General features: G+C 32.7%; 1 protein-coding gene and 1 long non-coding RNA gene across 2 annotated transcripts; both read left to right on the top strand.

The window, feature by feature from the left end:
- Positions 1-1,694: 1,694 nt before the first annotated feature.
- Positions 1,695-2,805, top strand: LOC122198252 (uncharacterized). The gene is made up of 2 exons (XR_006192407.2): positions 1,695-1,831; positions 2,212-2,805. It is a non-coding gene; the product is annotated as an uncharacterized LOC122198252 (long non-coding RNA).
- Positions 2,806-13,596: 10,791 nt separating this feature from the next.
- LOC111886731 (uncharacterized) lies at positions 13,597-13,968 on the top strand. The gene has a single exon (XM_023882983.1). It carries the CDS (start codon positions 13,597-13,599, stop codon positions 13,966-13,968), a length of 372 nt encoding a protein of 123 aa, XP_023738751.1.
- The last annotated feature ends 4,698 nt before the right edge of the window (positions 13,969-18,666 follow it).

Below are 18,666 nucleotides of genomic sequence, written 5' to 3'. Positions count from 1 at the left end.
ATTCATAAGGAAATAAATACAAACATTCATACGTAAATTATTTATATTTTAACACAAAATTTATTAATAACTTACAACTTAATATGGTCGATTCACAGCTTAATACTGTCAATTCACAATTTAATACACAAAATTTACAGCTTAATATAATAATTTCACGGTTTAATACACAAAAACTATACATTCACAACTTAAAACTTACATTTATTTCTTTAAATTTATAGACTAGTGTTTCTTTCAAAGTTTATTTATATAAATATTCACTGTTTATATTTTACATATTTTATTTAAAGTTAGATTAAATCATATATGTGCATAAATGTATAATGCTTCTTTCATCTCATATTTAATAAGAAAAAAAATCGTAAAAAATTCACAACGTAATAGAGTCAATTCATAGTTTAATACACGAAATTCACAACTAATGCAATAAAATTCACAATTTAATACAATGTTTCAAACACTCTTTCGCATTTTAATACATCAGTTTAGACATTTATTTACATTTTTTAAGACTTATAATAATCTACTAATACATTTTATTAAGCACCTTGTTTACCAAATTCTAACACTATATTTTATTTCAATTGTATTGTTAAATTCCACAAAATAAGTCAAAAGTTTATTTACTAAATATATTAATATGTAATTTATCCTTAAATTAAGTTTGTATTATCTAAAAGTGAAACGATTCATATTTGTTTAGAATACTAATATTTCAAGCTATTTGATTTGTTTAAAATAAAAATATGTAATAGTCTATAAAATTTAACTTAGAACAATTGCTGCCGGATGATTATTAATAACTTTTCCATCTAATACTTAGATAAATTCGTTAGAATCAAAAAATATAAAAAAGGCTACATTTTTTTTGAACCGATAAAAAAAAAAAAGGCTACATGGGAACTAGTAATTAGACAACTGAACCTAAAAGAGTAAAAGGACTATGTTGTAGGTTGTAATTATGTGACAGCTAGCAATTTAGGTGTTACCATCTCCATCCAATCAATTGAAAAAAACGATATTAGGCAAATGAAAAAAAAATCCGAAACTTTAGATAGAGTGTACCTTGCAATTGTTTGATCATCTCAATAACACAATTGGAGAAACTTTTTATGGATTTGAAACTTACAACCGGGACTTTCTTATTACATCGGAAACACACCACCAGATGTAGTTTCAATTCTCTATCATCAATAGAGATCTATATCAACGATTGTAGATCCGGACCAACTTCTCCTTCTCTATCCGACCTTCATCTTCCTTTTGTAGTTTTAACATCATCTCGTCTTTTCACCAATGTTGTCAACTCACCGGAGACAACGGTGATATGTAGCAGCGGTGGAGGAAACGGCGGTCTAACACAGTGGTAAATCACCGTCTGTTGGTAGACGATGCGGTGAGGTTCGACAGTGATGCCGGATCTGGAGGCGGTAAATGGCCGATGTCGACGGAAGACGCCAACTGAAAAGCATCACATTCTCAGATCTGGTTTGCAATATGTTATGGTTGCTGATAATGTAAACGAAAACGTTAACAGAAAAATTTGATAGATTTGAGTTTCTAATCGCTGATGGAAGTCGTCGGAGGAGAGGAAGGGGAAGATATCTGACAAAAACGATGGTGTATCGGTCTATAGTAGCTGATAACGGAAATGACGGTAGCAGGTCTCGTCGGAGGAGAAGAAGCGGAACAGATTTGATGGAGTCTCGATCTAAGGAGATGACGGCGAAAGAAGTCGTCGGAGGAGAAGGAGAAGTTGACTACATAGTAAACCTTATGAGAATTACAGCTTATACCCATACCAAAGGAATTTCCCTTTAATTAGTTGGTTAGTCTTTTTTTTAGTTCTTAATCTTTTTTCATTTGAACCTTTATATATATATATATATATATATATATATATATATATATATATATATATATATATATATATATATATATATATATATATTTATATATATATATATATATATATATATAGAGAGAGAGAGAAAAAAAAAAACTAGATTCAAATGTTTTTAGCAACTATTGTGTGCTTAAATGTATCAATGAGAATTCAATAAATAATAAATAATTAAATAAATCATTAAAGGGTATTTTGGACATTTTATATTTTTATTTAAGGAAATTATTTAATTGAAAATCATTCAATTAAGGAAATAAACTAATCATTCAATTAAGGAATTAAACTAAATATATTTGACCTAGATATGTTTGCGGCCGAACACTTCACCATCGACATCAACACCATCACCATCACCGATTCTACTTCTTCTACAATCGACGGATCCAAAAGGGAGCACATACTCTCGTCTCGCAATTGATGATGGATTCTGGGGTCGATGAGGCTGAAGAAGGGGATGCGGAGGAGCAGTGACGTTGTTGTGGGGTCTATGAACACGAATGAGAAGCGAGGAGCAAACGGTGAGGAAATCCCGACGATTGTAGGTACTTGGATGGAGGTATCCTCCGACAGCCTCCTGTTCTTTCTTTGGTCCGGTAATCCAACAACTAGGGGGTATAACTGGAAATTATTTACCTCAATCGAGATTGAGTTTATCTCGATTTTGATTCAAGATCGAGATTGTGTTCATCATCTTATTAAATTCGATTTCTTCAATGGTTTATTTCTGTTCAATTGAAGAAATATTCTGATACAACTTGCACTTCACAGTCATAAGTTGGATTTTGTTTCGAAAAAGTCAAAATTTGTGTTCATATTTCTAAATCGATAATGTAAATGTGTGTTTGTTTCTTGAATTCATGAATGGGAATGAATGCATATGTGTGTTGATGATTCAATCACAGCTATTGAATTCTGTATACAATAACAACTCTTGAATTATGTAATGTATTCTATTAGAATTTATTTTATATAAATGTATTCTGTTAGAATGTTTGAGAATAATTGTCAATAACAAGTAAATTCTGTCAGAATTTATAGTTTTTATTCTCTTAGAATGCATTGAATTTTTTAATTTTTGAATCTTGATTATGTTTTTTTTGTGGATTTAGGTTTTGAAGAGGCTAACATTGATGTGGAGAAGGAAGAAAACATAGAGAATGAGAGTGCATTATACCACAATGTGTTTTTCTACAATGTATAAAATATTGCTAAAAAATAATATTCTATCAGAATAGATTAGTGTTTTTGTTAGATTGTGATGTTTTTTTTTTCTTTTTTTCTTTCAGAATGTTGTTATTATTCAATGAATCACAATTATACAATGTAATTATTTGGTATATTATTAGTTCAAGAATTGATTTCGTGTATTCTTTTTAGAATGTATTTACTAGTTTATGGTTGGCATTCTGTCATTTTGACAGAATAAAATCGAAAAATATATTTACTAGTTTATGGTTAAAATTCTAACATTCTGACAGAAAAATCGAATTTTTAATTTTGAATTAATTTAAAATATTCAGATTTTTAAAAATAAAGGAATTAATTATCCCTAAAAATCCAAAAATTTCCTTTTTTAATATAGATTAATTGACTAAAATGCCCTTATGCTGAAATTTGTGTAATTATTTGATATATGTTATCCTATTCTACTATCATAGACCCTCAGATCATGACCTTTGATTATATTCCATCCGATGGTCCAGATCTGTGCATTCTGGCATACAATAGTTACTATAAACAAAATAACCTAACCCTATATATATATATATATATATATATATATATAGAGAGAGAGAGAGAGGGAGAGAGAGAGAGATAGAGAGAGAGAGAGAGAGAGCTAGGTTTAAATGTTTCTAGCAACTATTATGTGCATGAATGCACCAATAGGAAATTAGGAAAAAATAAATCATTAAATAAATCATTTAAGGGTATTATAGTAATCTTTGCATAGTTAATTATGGTAGATCAATAACAATTCCTTGTATCATGCAAGAAGAAAATATAAATATTAAACATTAGCCCTAAATTGATTTCACCGCTTCCCACCACCCCTGTAGATCGATTAAAAACAACATCGAAGAGGACACCTTCAAAAGACGGTAATACCATTTTTTTTCTTCTTCTCTCTTCCACAATTGCCATTTCCAGATTTGATAAAATAATCAATTGAAGATTAATTGTTTGATTGAAGATTCATATTTTTGCTCAGCCAGAAACCAAAAAACTCAGGTGAAGATCTCTGTCTCGTATTCAACAAGCAGCCATGGCGACTAAAGTTCAGAGGATAATGACCCAACTTATCGTACATATTATTTCCTTCTCCAAAACCAACTTAATTAACTGGCAACCCTAATTGATTTCCCGCATTTTCACTTTTATTTGAAGTTACGACTAATAGAATCTTTAACTTTTTCCTCTTAATTCCAGAACTTGATATTCAGATTCCTTTAAAGTGTAAGATCTACTTACATTTTGAATGTCATTCAATGGTTTGTTTGGACAAATTGGCTGATTTTCTGAGTTTTATGTTGTGTGTGAAACAGAAAGCACATATCCAGATATGCCTGTTTGAATTGGCTGATTATAATTTCGTATGCTTGGTTGTTTGATGTAGGGTTTTGATGAGTACATAATTTTGGTTCTTGAGGATGCATTCCAACCGCTCGACGAAATGCCAGTAAGAAGTTTGATCAGTCCTGTGTAAGACACGTGTTGCTTTTAGGTTAAAGTATACTCAAATCCAACTTCGAAATGTCTTTTTCTGTCTCTGTAGCAACAGTAAAAGCTGCATTTTGATTGTCAATGTCAAACATGAAACTTTTCAATTGGGAAATAGTCAAATAGTGTTTGATCTATAGTTATTACTATAAAAAGAGTTGCACTTTGTTTCTTGATATCCTATATGTATAGCTCTGAAAGATCTATAACTTTTTCTTTTACATTGCATAACAGAGAATCACCATACTATGTGTAGCAACCAAACTCACAAGAAGTGCACTATCTTCAGCTGAATACCATTCATCATTCTTCAGAAAACAGTCATTATTCACCAATTCTGTGGGAAAAGAGTCTGGAATAAAGCATTCCATTCCAAGGGACTTTCACAAATGGGTTTCAATTCCCACCCACAACTTTTCAAGCTTTGCTTATGGCTTCACTCCATTGAAGCACAAGCCATTGGAATCCCTCATTAATGTTGAGAGAGAAAAGCTTCAAACTCCAGAGGATCTGTAACACCCAAAGTTTTGAAGACCAAGAAAGGAAAGAAAACCCTAAGTTTAGGGGTCGACTCGGCGAGTCCAAGGAGGGACTCGGCGAGTCGGAGCGGGATCCGGGTCGAGAAGTAAATGACCAACTCGGCGAGTCGGCCAAGTGGACTCGGCGAGTCTGGTCTATGCGAGGAAAACCCTAAATTCAGGACTTGGAGCCTATTTAATCGCCTCATTCTCTCCCCTAGGGTTCCCTTACTGCCTCTTTCACCCAGAACATTAAACTCTAGCCACCATATCCCCTATTTGAGCCTTGGAAGGTGCATTAAAGCTTGGAAAAGGAAGAAGGAACTTGGAGGAGCAAGAAGGGGATATAGATCTGGGATTGTGAGTTCATTCTAAGCACTTGGAGGTAATAAACTAGTTCCTAGACCCTTTTTGCACCTAGATCTATGTGTGGTTGTTGGGGCTCTTTAGCCATAATGATATTATTTTGAGTTAGAAGCCGGATCTGGAGTTGCTACTTCAAATCCAAGTGTGTTATGGACTGGAGAAGCATAAAGTATCAGCCCTTGAGTCGATTTTGGAGCCTTCTTGGCCTTAAACCCTAGTTTATGGTGCTTTTTGCCTAGATCTCCCTCTCTACACGTAAAGTTTGCAACTTTACGTGGGGGATAGGCTTGGGAATGGTAGATCTACAGTTTGGAGTCCATGCATGACTCGAAAGTCCTCTGCATGTATGTAGATCTGAATGGACTCGGTGAGTAGCTTGAAGATGAGGAGGAACTCGACGAGTGGGATGAACAGCTTGTCGAGTCGGATGAAGATGGGCATGAACTCGACGAGTTGGATGAAGATTGCCTGGTACTCGGCGAGTCTGCTCTTGGACTCGGCGAGTCAGGTCGTGGAACCCCAAACCCTTCGAGTTGAGACTCGAATCAGTGAGTCGGGTGGAGACTCAGCGAGTTGGACAGGTCAGGACTTGGAAATCGTTGGACTCGGCGAGTCATGGACTGACTCGGCGAGTCGTGTCGCGAATGGAAGGACCCGGAGCATATGAACTCGGCGAGTCATTAGGTGGACTCGGCGAGTAGGGTTGACCTGGAAGGTTGACTTTGACCAGGACTTTGACTTAGACCAGAGTTGACTTGGTTGTCTGTCGGGGGTCAGTTAGACTCAGTGTTGCATTTATATTGGTAGCTCGGGGAGCGAGTGGAGCGGGAGTTCAGAGAGTTGTCAGGCAGCAGCTAGTGGGTTCATCAGCCAGTTCAGCCAGTTCAGGTGAGTTTCCCTTTGTATGAATGGGTCTACGGCCACGATGCCGGCCCATGTAGTTATGAGTAGAAGACCTGGGGGTTAGCCCTAGGCATAGTATGCTAGTATGATATTCAGACGAGGTCCAATGATAGAGGGCAGGTGCCCAAGGAATGGTTTATGCGATAGTTTATACTTGTTGTCTGTGTGATACTTGTATGTGCCTGGTAGGGAGGTGAGTGTGGGCGAGGTCCCGTATCTCACCAATAGCAGAGTGTGGATGGTGTTCCACATCTCAGTAGCAGCAGAGTAGGGGCGAGGCCCAAGTTTGGGAAGGAGTGAGGGTGGGCTGGGCCCGTACCTCACTATCAGCAGGAGTATGGACGGGGTTCCATGACTCATCAGTAGCAGGACAAGGGCGGGGCCCAGAGATAGGCGAGGCCTTAGGACAAGATCTGTTAGTATGTGTTTAGATTATGTGATGTGATGTGATATGTTTATGTGCTATTATATGTTAGTGGGCGAGGCCCTGTGACAGGCGAGGCCTAAGTGAAACAGATCTGTATCCGAGTGGGGCACGAAGCCAGGCGGGGCCTGGAGCGGCGGGGCCGTTGTAGCGGGCGAGGCCCGAGGTAGGGGGCGAGGCCCAGTATGTGCAGGTGGGGAACTCACTAAGCTTCGTGCTTACGGTTTTCAGTTTTGGTTTCAGGTACTTCCGGTAGCGGATGATGGAGCTCGGGATGATGGCATGACACACACCATAGATTAGTCAGCCTGGGAATGTTTTACTCTGATAATGAATATGTGTTTTGAAAACTAATACTCTGTGTATGTTTTGAAATGATGATTTTACTTTAAGTAATATCTTATTAAAAGAAATTTTTAGTCTTGAATTTTGGGACGTTACAGGATCTAGCTTCAATTTAGGATGATGCATGTCTCTTTCACTTGGTGATCTCTTTCAATTTGAATCCCATTAGTTTTCGTGAATTATCTTTTTTCTTAATTTTAATTCCCAATTATGTGTTACTTGGATTGGTTCATATTAGAATGCAAACACATGTTCATTCTATGAGAATATAAATATTACATAAAATGTGTGTTGCTAGTAATTTTGACAAAATACATTTATACATGTTTTAGAATGTTTATCGTATAGAAAAAAATAATATGATTTAAGTGCATTCTGTTATATATTCTGTTAGAATTTATTTTATATATGCATTCTGTTAGAATGTCTTCTGAGAATGTTTTTTAACAAGTATTTTTGTTTAACTGATAATACTAACAAGTAATGTATTGTGTTAGAATGTCTTCTGAGAATGTTTATTAACAACAAGTATTTTTGTTTAACTGGTAATACTAACGTAAAACTAACGAGTAATGTATCTTATTATTTCAGAATTGCATGAAGAATGCATTCAATATTGATCATACAAAGAGAAATATTTGGAATCGAGTTCAACAACAAGTATATATGCGAAGCTCAAGTGGATTATATGGACCACTGAATTCAAGAATGCTATTTTTTAAGAATTTTATTCATTTTTGATGATATTCTGTTAGAATATGTATAAATATATTAAAATGTATAAGGATATTAGTATGTACGAATATGCATGAATTTGTATGTTATTTCAGATGTGTATTAAGAATAAAATCATAGACCCAACTTGGATGTATATGAATAATAATCTAGAATTCTTAAATCAGTTTAATTATCAAAAATACCTGTATTGGAAATATATTCTGCAAGAATAAAATCGAAAATATATTTACTAGTTTATGGTTGACATTCAGTCATTCTGACAGAATAGAATCGGATTTTTAAATTTGAATTAATTTAAAAAATTCAGAATTTTTAAAAATAAGGGAATTAAGGATCCTTAAAATCCAAAATTTTCCTTTTTTTAAAATAGGTTAATTGACTAAAATGCCCTTTTGCTGAAATTTGTGTGATTATATGATACATGCTACCCTATTGTAATATCATAGACCCTCAGATCATGATTGTTGATTCTATTCATCCGGTGGTCTAGATTTGTGCATTCTGGCACACAATAGTTAGTAAAAACAAAATAACCTAAGCCTATATATATATATATATATATAGGCTTAGGTTATTTTGTTTTTACTAACTATTGTGTGCCAGAATGCACAGATCTAGACCATCGGATGGAATATAATCAAATGTCATGATTTGAGGGTCTATGGTAGTAGAATAGGATAGCATATACCATATAATCATACAAATTTCAGCATAAGGGAATTTTAGTCAATTAACCTATATTAAAAAAGGAAATTTTCGGATTTTTAGGAATGATTAATTCCTTTATTTTTTAAAAATTTGAATATTTTAAATTAATTCAAATTTAAAAATCCGATTTTATTCTGTCAGAATGATAGAATGTCAACCATAAACTAGTGAATGTATTTTTCGATTTTATTCTGTCAGAATGGCAGAATGCCAAACATAAACTAGTAAATACATTCTGAAAGAATACACAAAATTGATTCTTGAACTAATAATACATCAAAAAATTACATTGTATGATTGTGATTCATTGAATAATAACAAACATTCTGAAAGAATAAACAAGTATAATTCTTAAAAAATAACAACATTCTTAAAAAATGAGTGTGATCATTCTTTAATTCATTCTTCAAACCTTTCCCATCAGGTCTTCCAGCCATTCTTGAAGCCTTTTCTACCAGAAATTCATTGCCAAGTAATTTGTAGTGATACACTTGTAAAACCTGCACATTAAACATACAAATAATTAACTACAATTCTATCAGAATACAACAAATAATATTCTTACAAAATAAACTATTCTGCAAGAATATTATTTAAGAATTTGTATTATTAAGAATATATCCAACAAACAAAATAAGGAACTAGCATCAACCTATTCTGACAGAATAAGGAACTAACATTCTTCGGGTTCCATGTGTTTCTTCTCGATATGTTCAGTGTATTAAACTACAAATTCTGACAGAATAAGGAACTAGCATCAACCTATTGTTATGAAAATGGCATCCAACCCAATCTAAATTGAGTTATATAGTTCTAAAAAGAATAAGGAACAAAGTGAAGTAAAAACATTAATGATTTTTAACTATTTTTTCATTGAGACATTTTATCAAACACGTGGTGTGCTTCTTCAGTTAAAGAAAAAAACAATTACTCTTTGCAAAGATTAACATATAGCTCTAGAATATGCATGTTCCTTGTAATGTTATTTTGGTACATAAAATTCTTATTAGCAAAATACTTATCAACAGCAAAATACTTATCAACAAGAGCATTGGAGTTATATAAAAAAATCTGTGAAACTTCAAATCATTCACACTTGAAAGAAACAAATCACCACAACTAATATTATAATCTACACAGTTTTAATTATAATAACTCTAAAAATCAAAAACTAAGATTTGGAGATAATCGGTAAGAAAAAGGAAACGATAAACTAGAGGAAACCCAAATTAAAAAAGACAAAACTTACGTCCAAATGATATTTCACTCTTGTGGATTTAGGTTAAGAAAACAACAGATGGAAGGAGAAGGAAACTAGAGAACTGAAAAAAAAATCGGTGCCGCTGGCTGTGATGATCCGATAGTGAAGGAAGGAAGACGATGTACTAGGCGTCGCTGCTACTATGCAGATGAATAACTTCAACGGAGACCATTGATAGATATATGGTGTTTGTTACCTTAATTTTAGGGTATATATTAATTGAATTATTATATTTACCATAATTAGATATACTAAGATTACCCTTATACCCTTAAATGATTTATTTAATTGTTTATTATTTCTTGAATTCTCATTGGTGCATTTAGGCACACAATACTTGCTAAAAACATTTGAACCTAGCTCTCTCTCTCTCTCTCTCTCTATATATATATATATATATATATATATATATATATATATATATATATATATATATATATATATATATATTCAGGGCCCATTTTATATTATCACAATTATTAGAAAATAGTATTGGATAATTTTCGACTTTATGAAGGGCATGCCATGTGGCTGTGGAAGGGCGACGAAAGCAATAGTTTTTTTTGTTAAATCTCTTTGTTATTTGATATCTAAAAACGTTGGTGAAGATCGCTTGAACCCATTTAAATGGGTGAAATGAGTGCCTTTAAAGGTCAATTGTTTTGTTTGACGATTGTTTAGAAACACAATTCCCATTTCATTGAATCTAATCAAGTGTGATGTTCATATTTTCTCCTCGGTATGTCCCTTTTGTAATGTTAATGAGGAATGAACGGATCATGTCTTATTCTCTTGTTGTTCTTTTGCTTCAGTTATATGGAGATGGATAGTGGATTGGCCTTCTTGTTTATAGGTGCAACCCTCTTCTTCTAATGAATTATCAGAATTACTCAACACCAATGCTGGAAGTAAAAATTGCAAATGTCGAGGTTGTCAATTATCTATACTACCATTTGAATGATCTGGAAGGCACACAATGTATTCTTTTTTTAGGAACGAAAGGAGGAAGATTATGTTAACCGTAGATGATCTAAAGGGTAGTCCAGACAATTGACAACCTCAACTTTTGCAAACTTTTACTTCCAGCAATAGTGATGAGTAAATATAATAATTCATCACAAGAAGAGGGTTGCACCTATAAATAAGAAGACCAATTTCCGGTTAGATTTGGGTTTATAAACAAGAAGACCAATTTCCAGTTAGATTTGGGTTTAAGGTGATATCGATTTCCAGTTAGATTTGGGTTTAAGATGATATCAATTTCTCGGAAGACTTGGTGTTTCAACACCGTCTAAAACCAAAACCTAAATATGAGGAAGGGAATGGAACTAGAGCTACTGAAATAATGGAACAAAATTGATTTATGCATAACCATTGACTGGACCTAGAACTATCAAATAAGAGAGAACTAAAAGACATGACCGCTCACCAGTTTCAATAGGATGGCTTCCAGAGCCACCAACACACTCTGCCATCGATTTCTAGGCAAAACCAATCTAGGTCGCCATTGAATTCTAATTTTCTATAGACCGACAAAAACCAAAACCAAAATCAGACGTGACAACGTTTTTAAGGACGATATAGAGGGAGAGAAAGATGTGGTGGTTCGCCACCGTTTAGAACAAACCACCATTTTCTGCCGAACCTATCTAAGTTGCCGCCACCGCCTGGAACGCACTCCGCCACCAATTTCTGCAGAAGTAATCGAATTTTCTTGATCATGAATCTCTATCTATTTGTTATGGAGATGGCTGGAGGCGGTGATGGGGAAAGCAGAAATGGGTTGCAGAGGAAGGGGAAGGGAAGAGACGGTGGCAGAGATTCGATCTAGAGGTGAAGGCGAGCATATGCAAGAATAATTGGGAGAACGATCTTAGGTTTAGGTTTAGGTTTTTGTTTTGTTTGTCTGTTTTTTTAATGATATTTTATTTTATGTAAGTAAAAGAATAGTTAATGTAGTTGCAGATTATCTAAAACTAGGGTTTGGACCGTCCGCGCGTTGCTGCGGAAGCTCCAGTTTGTTAAAAAACTCAGTTTGACATCATATATATACATCACGGAGACGATTAAATCATATAAAGTGGAACACAAAAATATCAAAATAAAATATGGATACAATCAGTTGACTTGAAAGTGTATCATTAATAATTTAATAAAAAATGATTATTAAAAAATTATATAAGGAGGCAAAATGTAACTTTAAAATATAGTAAGAGACCAAATTATAACGTATAAAATACTAATAATTTAACTTTAAAATAATAAGGATTGAAACTATTAAATAAAAATTAATTAAGGGGAAATAATATATATATATATATATATATATATATATATATATATATATATATATATATATATATATTAAAATTATTAGGATACAAATTGTTACATCAAAATTAGTTTAGGGATACAAAATAGAAAAACAAATAAAAGTAAATGAAGGAAAATAAAAAAGAATTGAGTATGAAGACTTAGAAAAGCATCCAAAGAAATGCTTAAAATTATTAGGATAAAAATTATTATATCAAATTAGTTTAGGGGTACAAAATATAAAAACAAATAAAAATAAAGGGAGGAAAATGAAAAATAATTGAAAGTATGAAGACTTAGAAAAACACCCAAAACGCTCCATTTTTGCTTACTTGGAAGGTATTTTATAGTAAACCTCCTCACAAACCAATTTGATAATTAATATATATATATATATATATATATATATATATATATATATATATATATATATATATATATATAATATATATAATATAATATAATATAATATAATATAATATTTGAAAACACCATTCAATTAAAAACCACCATTTGAAGGTAACAATCTTGTCTTGTTTTTTAAAATATTAAAAATGGTATTTCCAAAAAACAAATAATAGTTGGAAGGTATTTTATAAACCAAAACAATAATCGGTTACTTTTTAAAGATATTTTATTGAGTAAATTACACAAATGGTCCCTATGGTTTGGGGTAATTTGCGTGCTTGGTTCCTAACTTATTTTTTTAACTCGGAATGTTCTTACTATTTGTTTTTGTTACACACTTGATCTCTACTGTTTGTTTTTGTTACGCACTTGGTCCCTGTCTTACCTAAAAAGACTATTATTTAAATATGGAAAAATAATGAGGTATGTAAGATAAGATGAGGGAGTGGAGTTGGGGGTGCGTTTATTTAAATAAATTAAAAAATCAAGGAAAAAATAGTCTTTTTAGGTAAGACAGGACCAAACGCGTAACAAAGACAAACAGTAGATACCTTCCATGTTAAAAAAAATAAGTTAAGGATCAAACATGTAAATTACCCTAAACCATAGGGATCATTCGTGTTATTTACTCAATTTTATTAGTTGAATGACATTTTAAAACATTAGGAATTGAATGACATTTTAAAACATTATGAATAGTTTGTTATAAAATGACATGTTAGGAACTAAATAGGTAAACTAATCGAGACCATAAGGACCATTTTTGTAATTTACCCCAAACAAACGATCCACTCCAAAACAAAGTTGGTGAAACCAATCCACCTTTTTCTCATAACCACCCACTACTCCACATGCTCTAATTCTCCATGCATGTTATATAACAATTCGCCTTCTGCTATTAAAACCGATAATTTTAGACACAAATTTCATCATCTGTTTCTTCCTTTCTTTTCTCCATACCCACCTCCTTTTCGCAAGAAAGCTGATGGGTACGGAGGTGTTGCACCCACAAGACTTCTTGCCAAAAGTTGCCCCGGTGATCGTTTGGAAAACCTACAAAAATGACAAATCATATCCAACACCGATAAATAACAATACTCTCCGAAAACCACAATCTCTGCGGTTTTTAGAGAAGACGGGTTCAACACCCAGAAGAGAACGGGAGTTGAAGCCGAACCATGAAGATGGTGATGATTCATATGCTGGATCAGGCTTCTTCCATTCCCCCTCACCTAGGTCTCTACCTCTTCCTTCATTCTTCAACAAGAAACAAGATTCCATGGCCATGGCCGCAGATCATGATGGTTTTGATGATTCTGCCACCAAACATCTTCGTCAACTGCTTCGACTCGGGTGAATGTTGATTACACGATGAATACAGATGGTTAGTTTTTGCCATGGAAGGAAGAATGAACGGATGACTTGAGATGTTAAATATGTATGTATGTAAAGGTATTACATATATATGAGTAGTATTAATCGAGGTAATAGATTACATGAATGTTGGATGATCAATTTACGTTTATTGCTTTCTATCTTTACCTCCAAAAAGAATTGATAAAAACTTTGCATTTTCTTATATTTTTAGTTATACACTTTATGAGATTTTTTGTTAACTTATTCACACATTTTTCGTAATTATATCAATTTTTATTCAAATCACTCAACGCTTAACAATTTTTTCGTCAATTATTCATACAAATTATATCCTTGTCGTCGTGTGGAAAACTAACCATTAATGTTATAAGATGAAAATAAAACAAAAAATATAAAGCATGTTATGCATACAGATATAAATATACGACTAATAAATTTCTGTTAAGAAATGCAACTCATAAACTATGTTTTGTAATATATAGAAGTATTGTTAGCTAGGTAAGAACCTAGAGGATGGTTTTCTTGGAACTACATAATTCTATAAACTACCATGTAGCTAAAAGGAAACCAAATAATTAAAAAGAAATAATCAAAATTGGGTTATTTGTTACCTATCAACCCAAACTACCCAAGGATGTTTTGTAATCAATCAGCCCAATTGACATTAAGTTTGAGGGTTCCTATTAACAAATAAATAGGAGAATACTTTATATAAAAAATGGAGTCTTTTCGTGCTAATTGTGGGAACGAAATATCAAAGGATTACGAAAATCCAAATCATCCACATTGTTGTCATAACAAATGTTTCCAAAGCTGCTCGTTTATTGCTTGAGATCACCGTCAAATCTACTTATGAGTATAATTCAGAAACCAAGAACACATTTGCAGGCCATAAGTCCCACCATCAAGCAAGCCTCAATCAAATATTCTTTGCTACCTCACACACAATAAAAACATGATCTAAAATTTTCAATTGTTTAGAACAAACTAGGCATAAAACATAATCAATCATGAGAACCCTATGCACCAGATTCAGTCCTCCAAACTAGAGTATTTTATCTTTTGTGGACAAATCTATTCCACCTTGATGAATGATGTGTAACTTCCATAGGCATGTCATCTATAAAACTATAGTTGAACTAACCGAAAATTCTTCTGAATTTTCCAAGTCCTACCCCCTTCTATTAGGAAGAGACCAAAGGCTTAACCTATTCAATAAATGTATTTGAGGCCAAGAATTAGAGTTCCTCAATTCCCCCTCCTTAAATTCATACATCAATTCCATGTGTAATTGTAAGAAATCCAATAATCAATAAGAGTACAATCTTTATCGATTTCTAATCTATACAACCTAGGACATCTATCTATTAGAGGATAATTCACATCCAACCATCCTTCCAAAATACAATCATTAAGGTATCCCCAACCTTGTTACGTAAAGTAGAATGAAAAATAATACTTCTCTTGCAAATGCTTAACTGACCCAACGATTTTACCCCCAAACTCTTTTAGATTTGAGCTATTCCTTCACCAAAATCATCCTTCACCGATTCCGTGAGTACATTTAATAATTTTCACATACAAACCAATACCATTATCATATCTCCAATGCCACTTCTGAAATAAATAAAAGTTTAAATTCACCAAATTTCCAACACCAAATAGCCCGTTTGTAATTTGCAACCAACATAATATCTCAGTTAATCTGAATAATGTTAAAATTAAGGATTTGGAACAACAATAAACACTTGGATATTTATTGGATAGTGATTGAATCATTTTCTGAAATCTGTAATTTGTCCCTTATTGCCTGGGGTTACATGAATTCATAAGTTGGCTAATCCAAGAAATCTGATTTGGATTACATGCCCAATCCAAAATTATGAAATATAGAATGCCATGTGATGACATGTGTTCTTGAGAGACAAATAATGGTAGAGAGAAAGAGAAGAAGGAAGCAGTTATCCTAGTTCGTTCTATTTTCTTGCAACAGTAACATCTTGGTCATTTACCAAGATGGGAGGTTATGAAGAAAATGGTGTCCATACTTGTAACATTCCTTAGACTCAATGTATGGGTCATACGACAAGAAAGTTTGGGTTGGGCCAATTTATTCAATATAAATCCGTTTAGGTTTCAGGATGTTGTCCAACGACCACCGTATTAACGAGTTCACATTTATCAATCCGAGTGTGCACTCCACACCTCGAATATCGAAAATCAAAATTGAACTAGCATGTCTTGATAGTAATATTAACTACACTAAAATATATCGATAACCCTAAAATTACCAGCAACTAATATTTTTCTCGTGATTCAACTCCCAAAAGAAAAAGGAAAATGCATTCCTTCTAGAACATGCAATATTGTCATTGGAACATTAAAAATTAACATATAGTGTATAATTTAGACTCCCCAAGACTGCTTGAAACAAAGTAGCTTGAGCGCATATACAAAGCAATTTAACTTGCCACCTCCACAAATTTATTCTTGAATCTATCAATAGTCTCATTTGAACTCTCCACACAAGTTATGTTAGAGACCACTAAAAGACCAATGTGAAGTTAAAATTTTCTACTCAACACCCAATACTTTTTACTAATTTCTCCATTTTAATCGGACCCAAAACCACACCAAACAAATTGTATACTTCGAGATTAATAATCAATTAGAAACCAAATAAATAGAAGTAAGAACTTGAAAAATGTTTTAAATATTATCACAAAAAGTACTCACTAAAAATATATCATATGTATAAAATAAGTGAGAATGGCAAAACTATCATAACCAATAGAACCATTACAATTAAAGCTTGATTCAATTGCATGTTCAATAGCAAAATGCAATCCCTCCATAGCTAAGACGAAAAGAAACCGAGATAAAGGATTCCTTGCCTCCAGTATCTTTCCAAGTGAAACTCTACGTTCAGACTTTTGTTCACAAGAACAAAAGATCTAGTAAGTGACAACTTACAGGCGAAATCTTATAAAACACATAATATTTTCCAAGTAGTCTCAACTTAAAAAATCCACAATCTTTCTTGATATCAAACTTACAAATTACTAGCATCATCTTGTTCTCCCTGTACCAATCCATAACTTCATTAATCAATAAATCACCATCAATCATTTGATGCACTTTAAAAATATATAATTGTCCATTGCTAAGGACAATCTCGACTACATGAGCCATCTATTCGGAAATAATTTTGCAATAATATTATATTCACTCAAAATAAATCCATATGTCTAAAACATTTCAAAAACATCATATTTTGCCTTTTGGGATATATTAACAAAGGAGGGCTTACATCCACTTGGGATATAACCAAAATCATGAAACTAATCAATAAAAACAGTAATCTTAGCATTGAGGAATTTCAATATCATTTTAAGAATCTAAAATAAACCCATCCAGGCTTAGGGAATTATCACTAACACAAAGACTAAAAAATATCTTAAATTTAATCAATACTAAATGTCGAATCCAATAATGTATAGGTGCTCCTTAGACAAAACTTGAATTGATGACTTCTTTTATTTATTATAATTCCTTTGAAGTATGGGTAATTATGTTTAAGAATATACAATGATATATATTTCACAATAGTAAACTGGTAGAAAACTAACATTGGTTAAACAAGAACCATAGCCTTATACCATTAGCCATACTTTTATTTCATCCATAGTGTAACCAAAGGTTCTGTCATATTTGTTAACTTGTGACTACACTAAAAATTAGTGGTTGTATCGTATGAAAAACAATAGTTTTAGCATAAAAATGTGGCTATTGGGTTGGAATTTTATGTTTTTAATCAAACAATGTTGAGAGAAAAACTTATGTTGAAGAGATTATGATGCAAAATATAAAGTTAATCTCATGGATCTTTGGTTAGCTGAACAATAATAAGATTTCCGAATTAAGATGGAAATTTAGTAACAAAATACAACAATAAATATAAGCAAGTTAAAGATACTTGTTGAGTCGTAAGAAAGTTTGTATTTAAACACAAGTTAGTAAATGATGAACAAAAAAATATAAGGTGGAGATAAGAAGACTCGTATTTCAATATCACGATTATAGGAAGAAATAGTACTTTCTATTAACCAGACAATACAAAAGTAAGGAGAACAAACGACCACGCTTGCCATACCTATTCTGACAAAAAACCAAACACACAATGTCATATAAAGTTGATCATTATACTATGTCTTAATATCAATAAAAAGAAATATCAACAACAAGTCTTCACAAAGTTTTCTTTATCTCTGGCCTTCATGTTTAACTCTTCGCTATTCGTATATAGACAACTCTTTGCAATATTATCCTTTGAACCATTCACACATCCCAAAAATCTCTTATCTACCAACGGTCATGATAGCTTCATTTTATTTACTTCTTTTTATAGTTTTTTTTAGAGCATTCCATTCTCATTTTAGTTAATTTTCATGCATATTTTCCTTTTTGTTATTTTTATGACAATTTCGGGTACTTTCTAGTTTCTTGAACATTATTGTAGATTTTAAGGAAACTAGAGGAGCGGGAGTGTGCGGGATCTTTTGGAAGGCGATTGGACTTGAAGAGCAGTGGGGATGTCATGCTTGATAGCTTTGGAGGTGATCCAGGGAGTAGGCTTGTCGATTGCTTGAAGGCGCAGAAGTGTTGAACTTTAAATTTC

Source organism: Lactuca sativa, chromosome 5, assembly GCF_002870075.4.
Source record: "Lactuca sativa cultivar Salinas chromosome 5, Lsat_Salinas_v11, whole genome shotgun sequence".
Classification (NCBI taxonomy): domain Eukaryota; kingdom Viridiplantae; phylum Streptophyta; class Magnoliopsida; order Asterales; family Asteraceae; genus Lactuca; species Lactuca sativa.
This window is presented reverse-complemented; position numbering and strand designations above follow the sequence as displayed.

Coding starts and splice junctions, on each gene's coding strand:
- LOC111886731 (XM_023882983.1), top strand. CDS start 13,597: ATGGGTACGGAGGTGTTGCACCCACAAGACTTCTTGCCAAAAGTTGCC.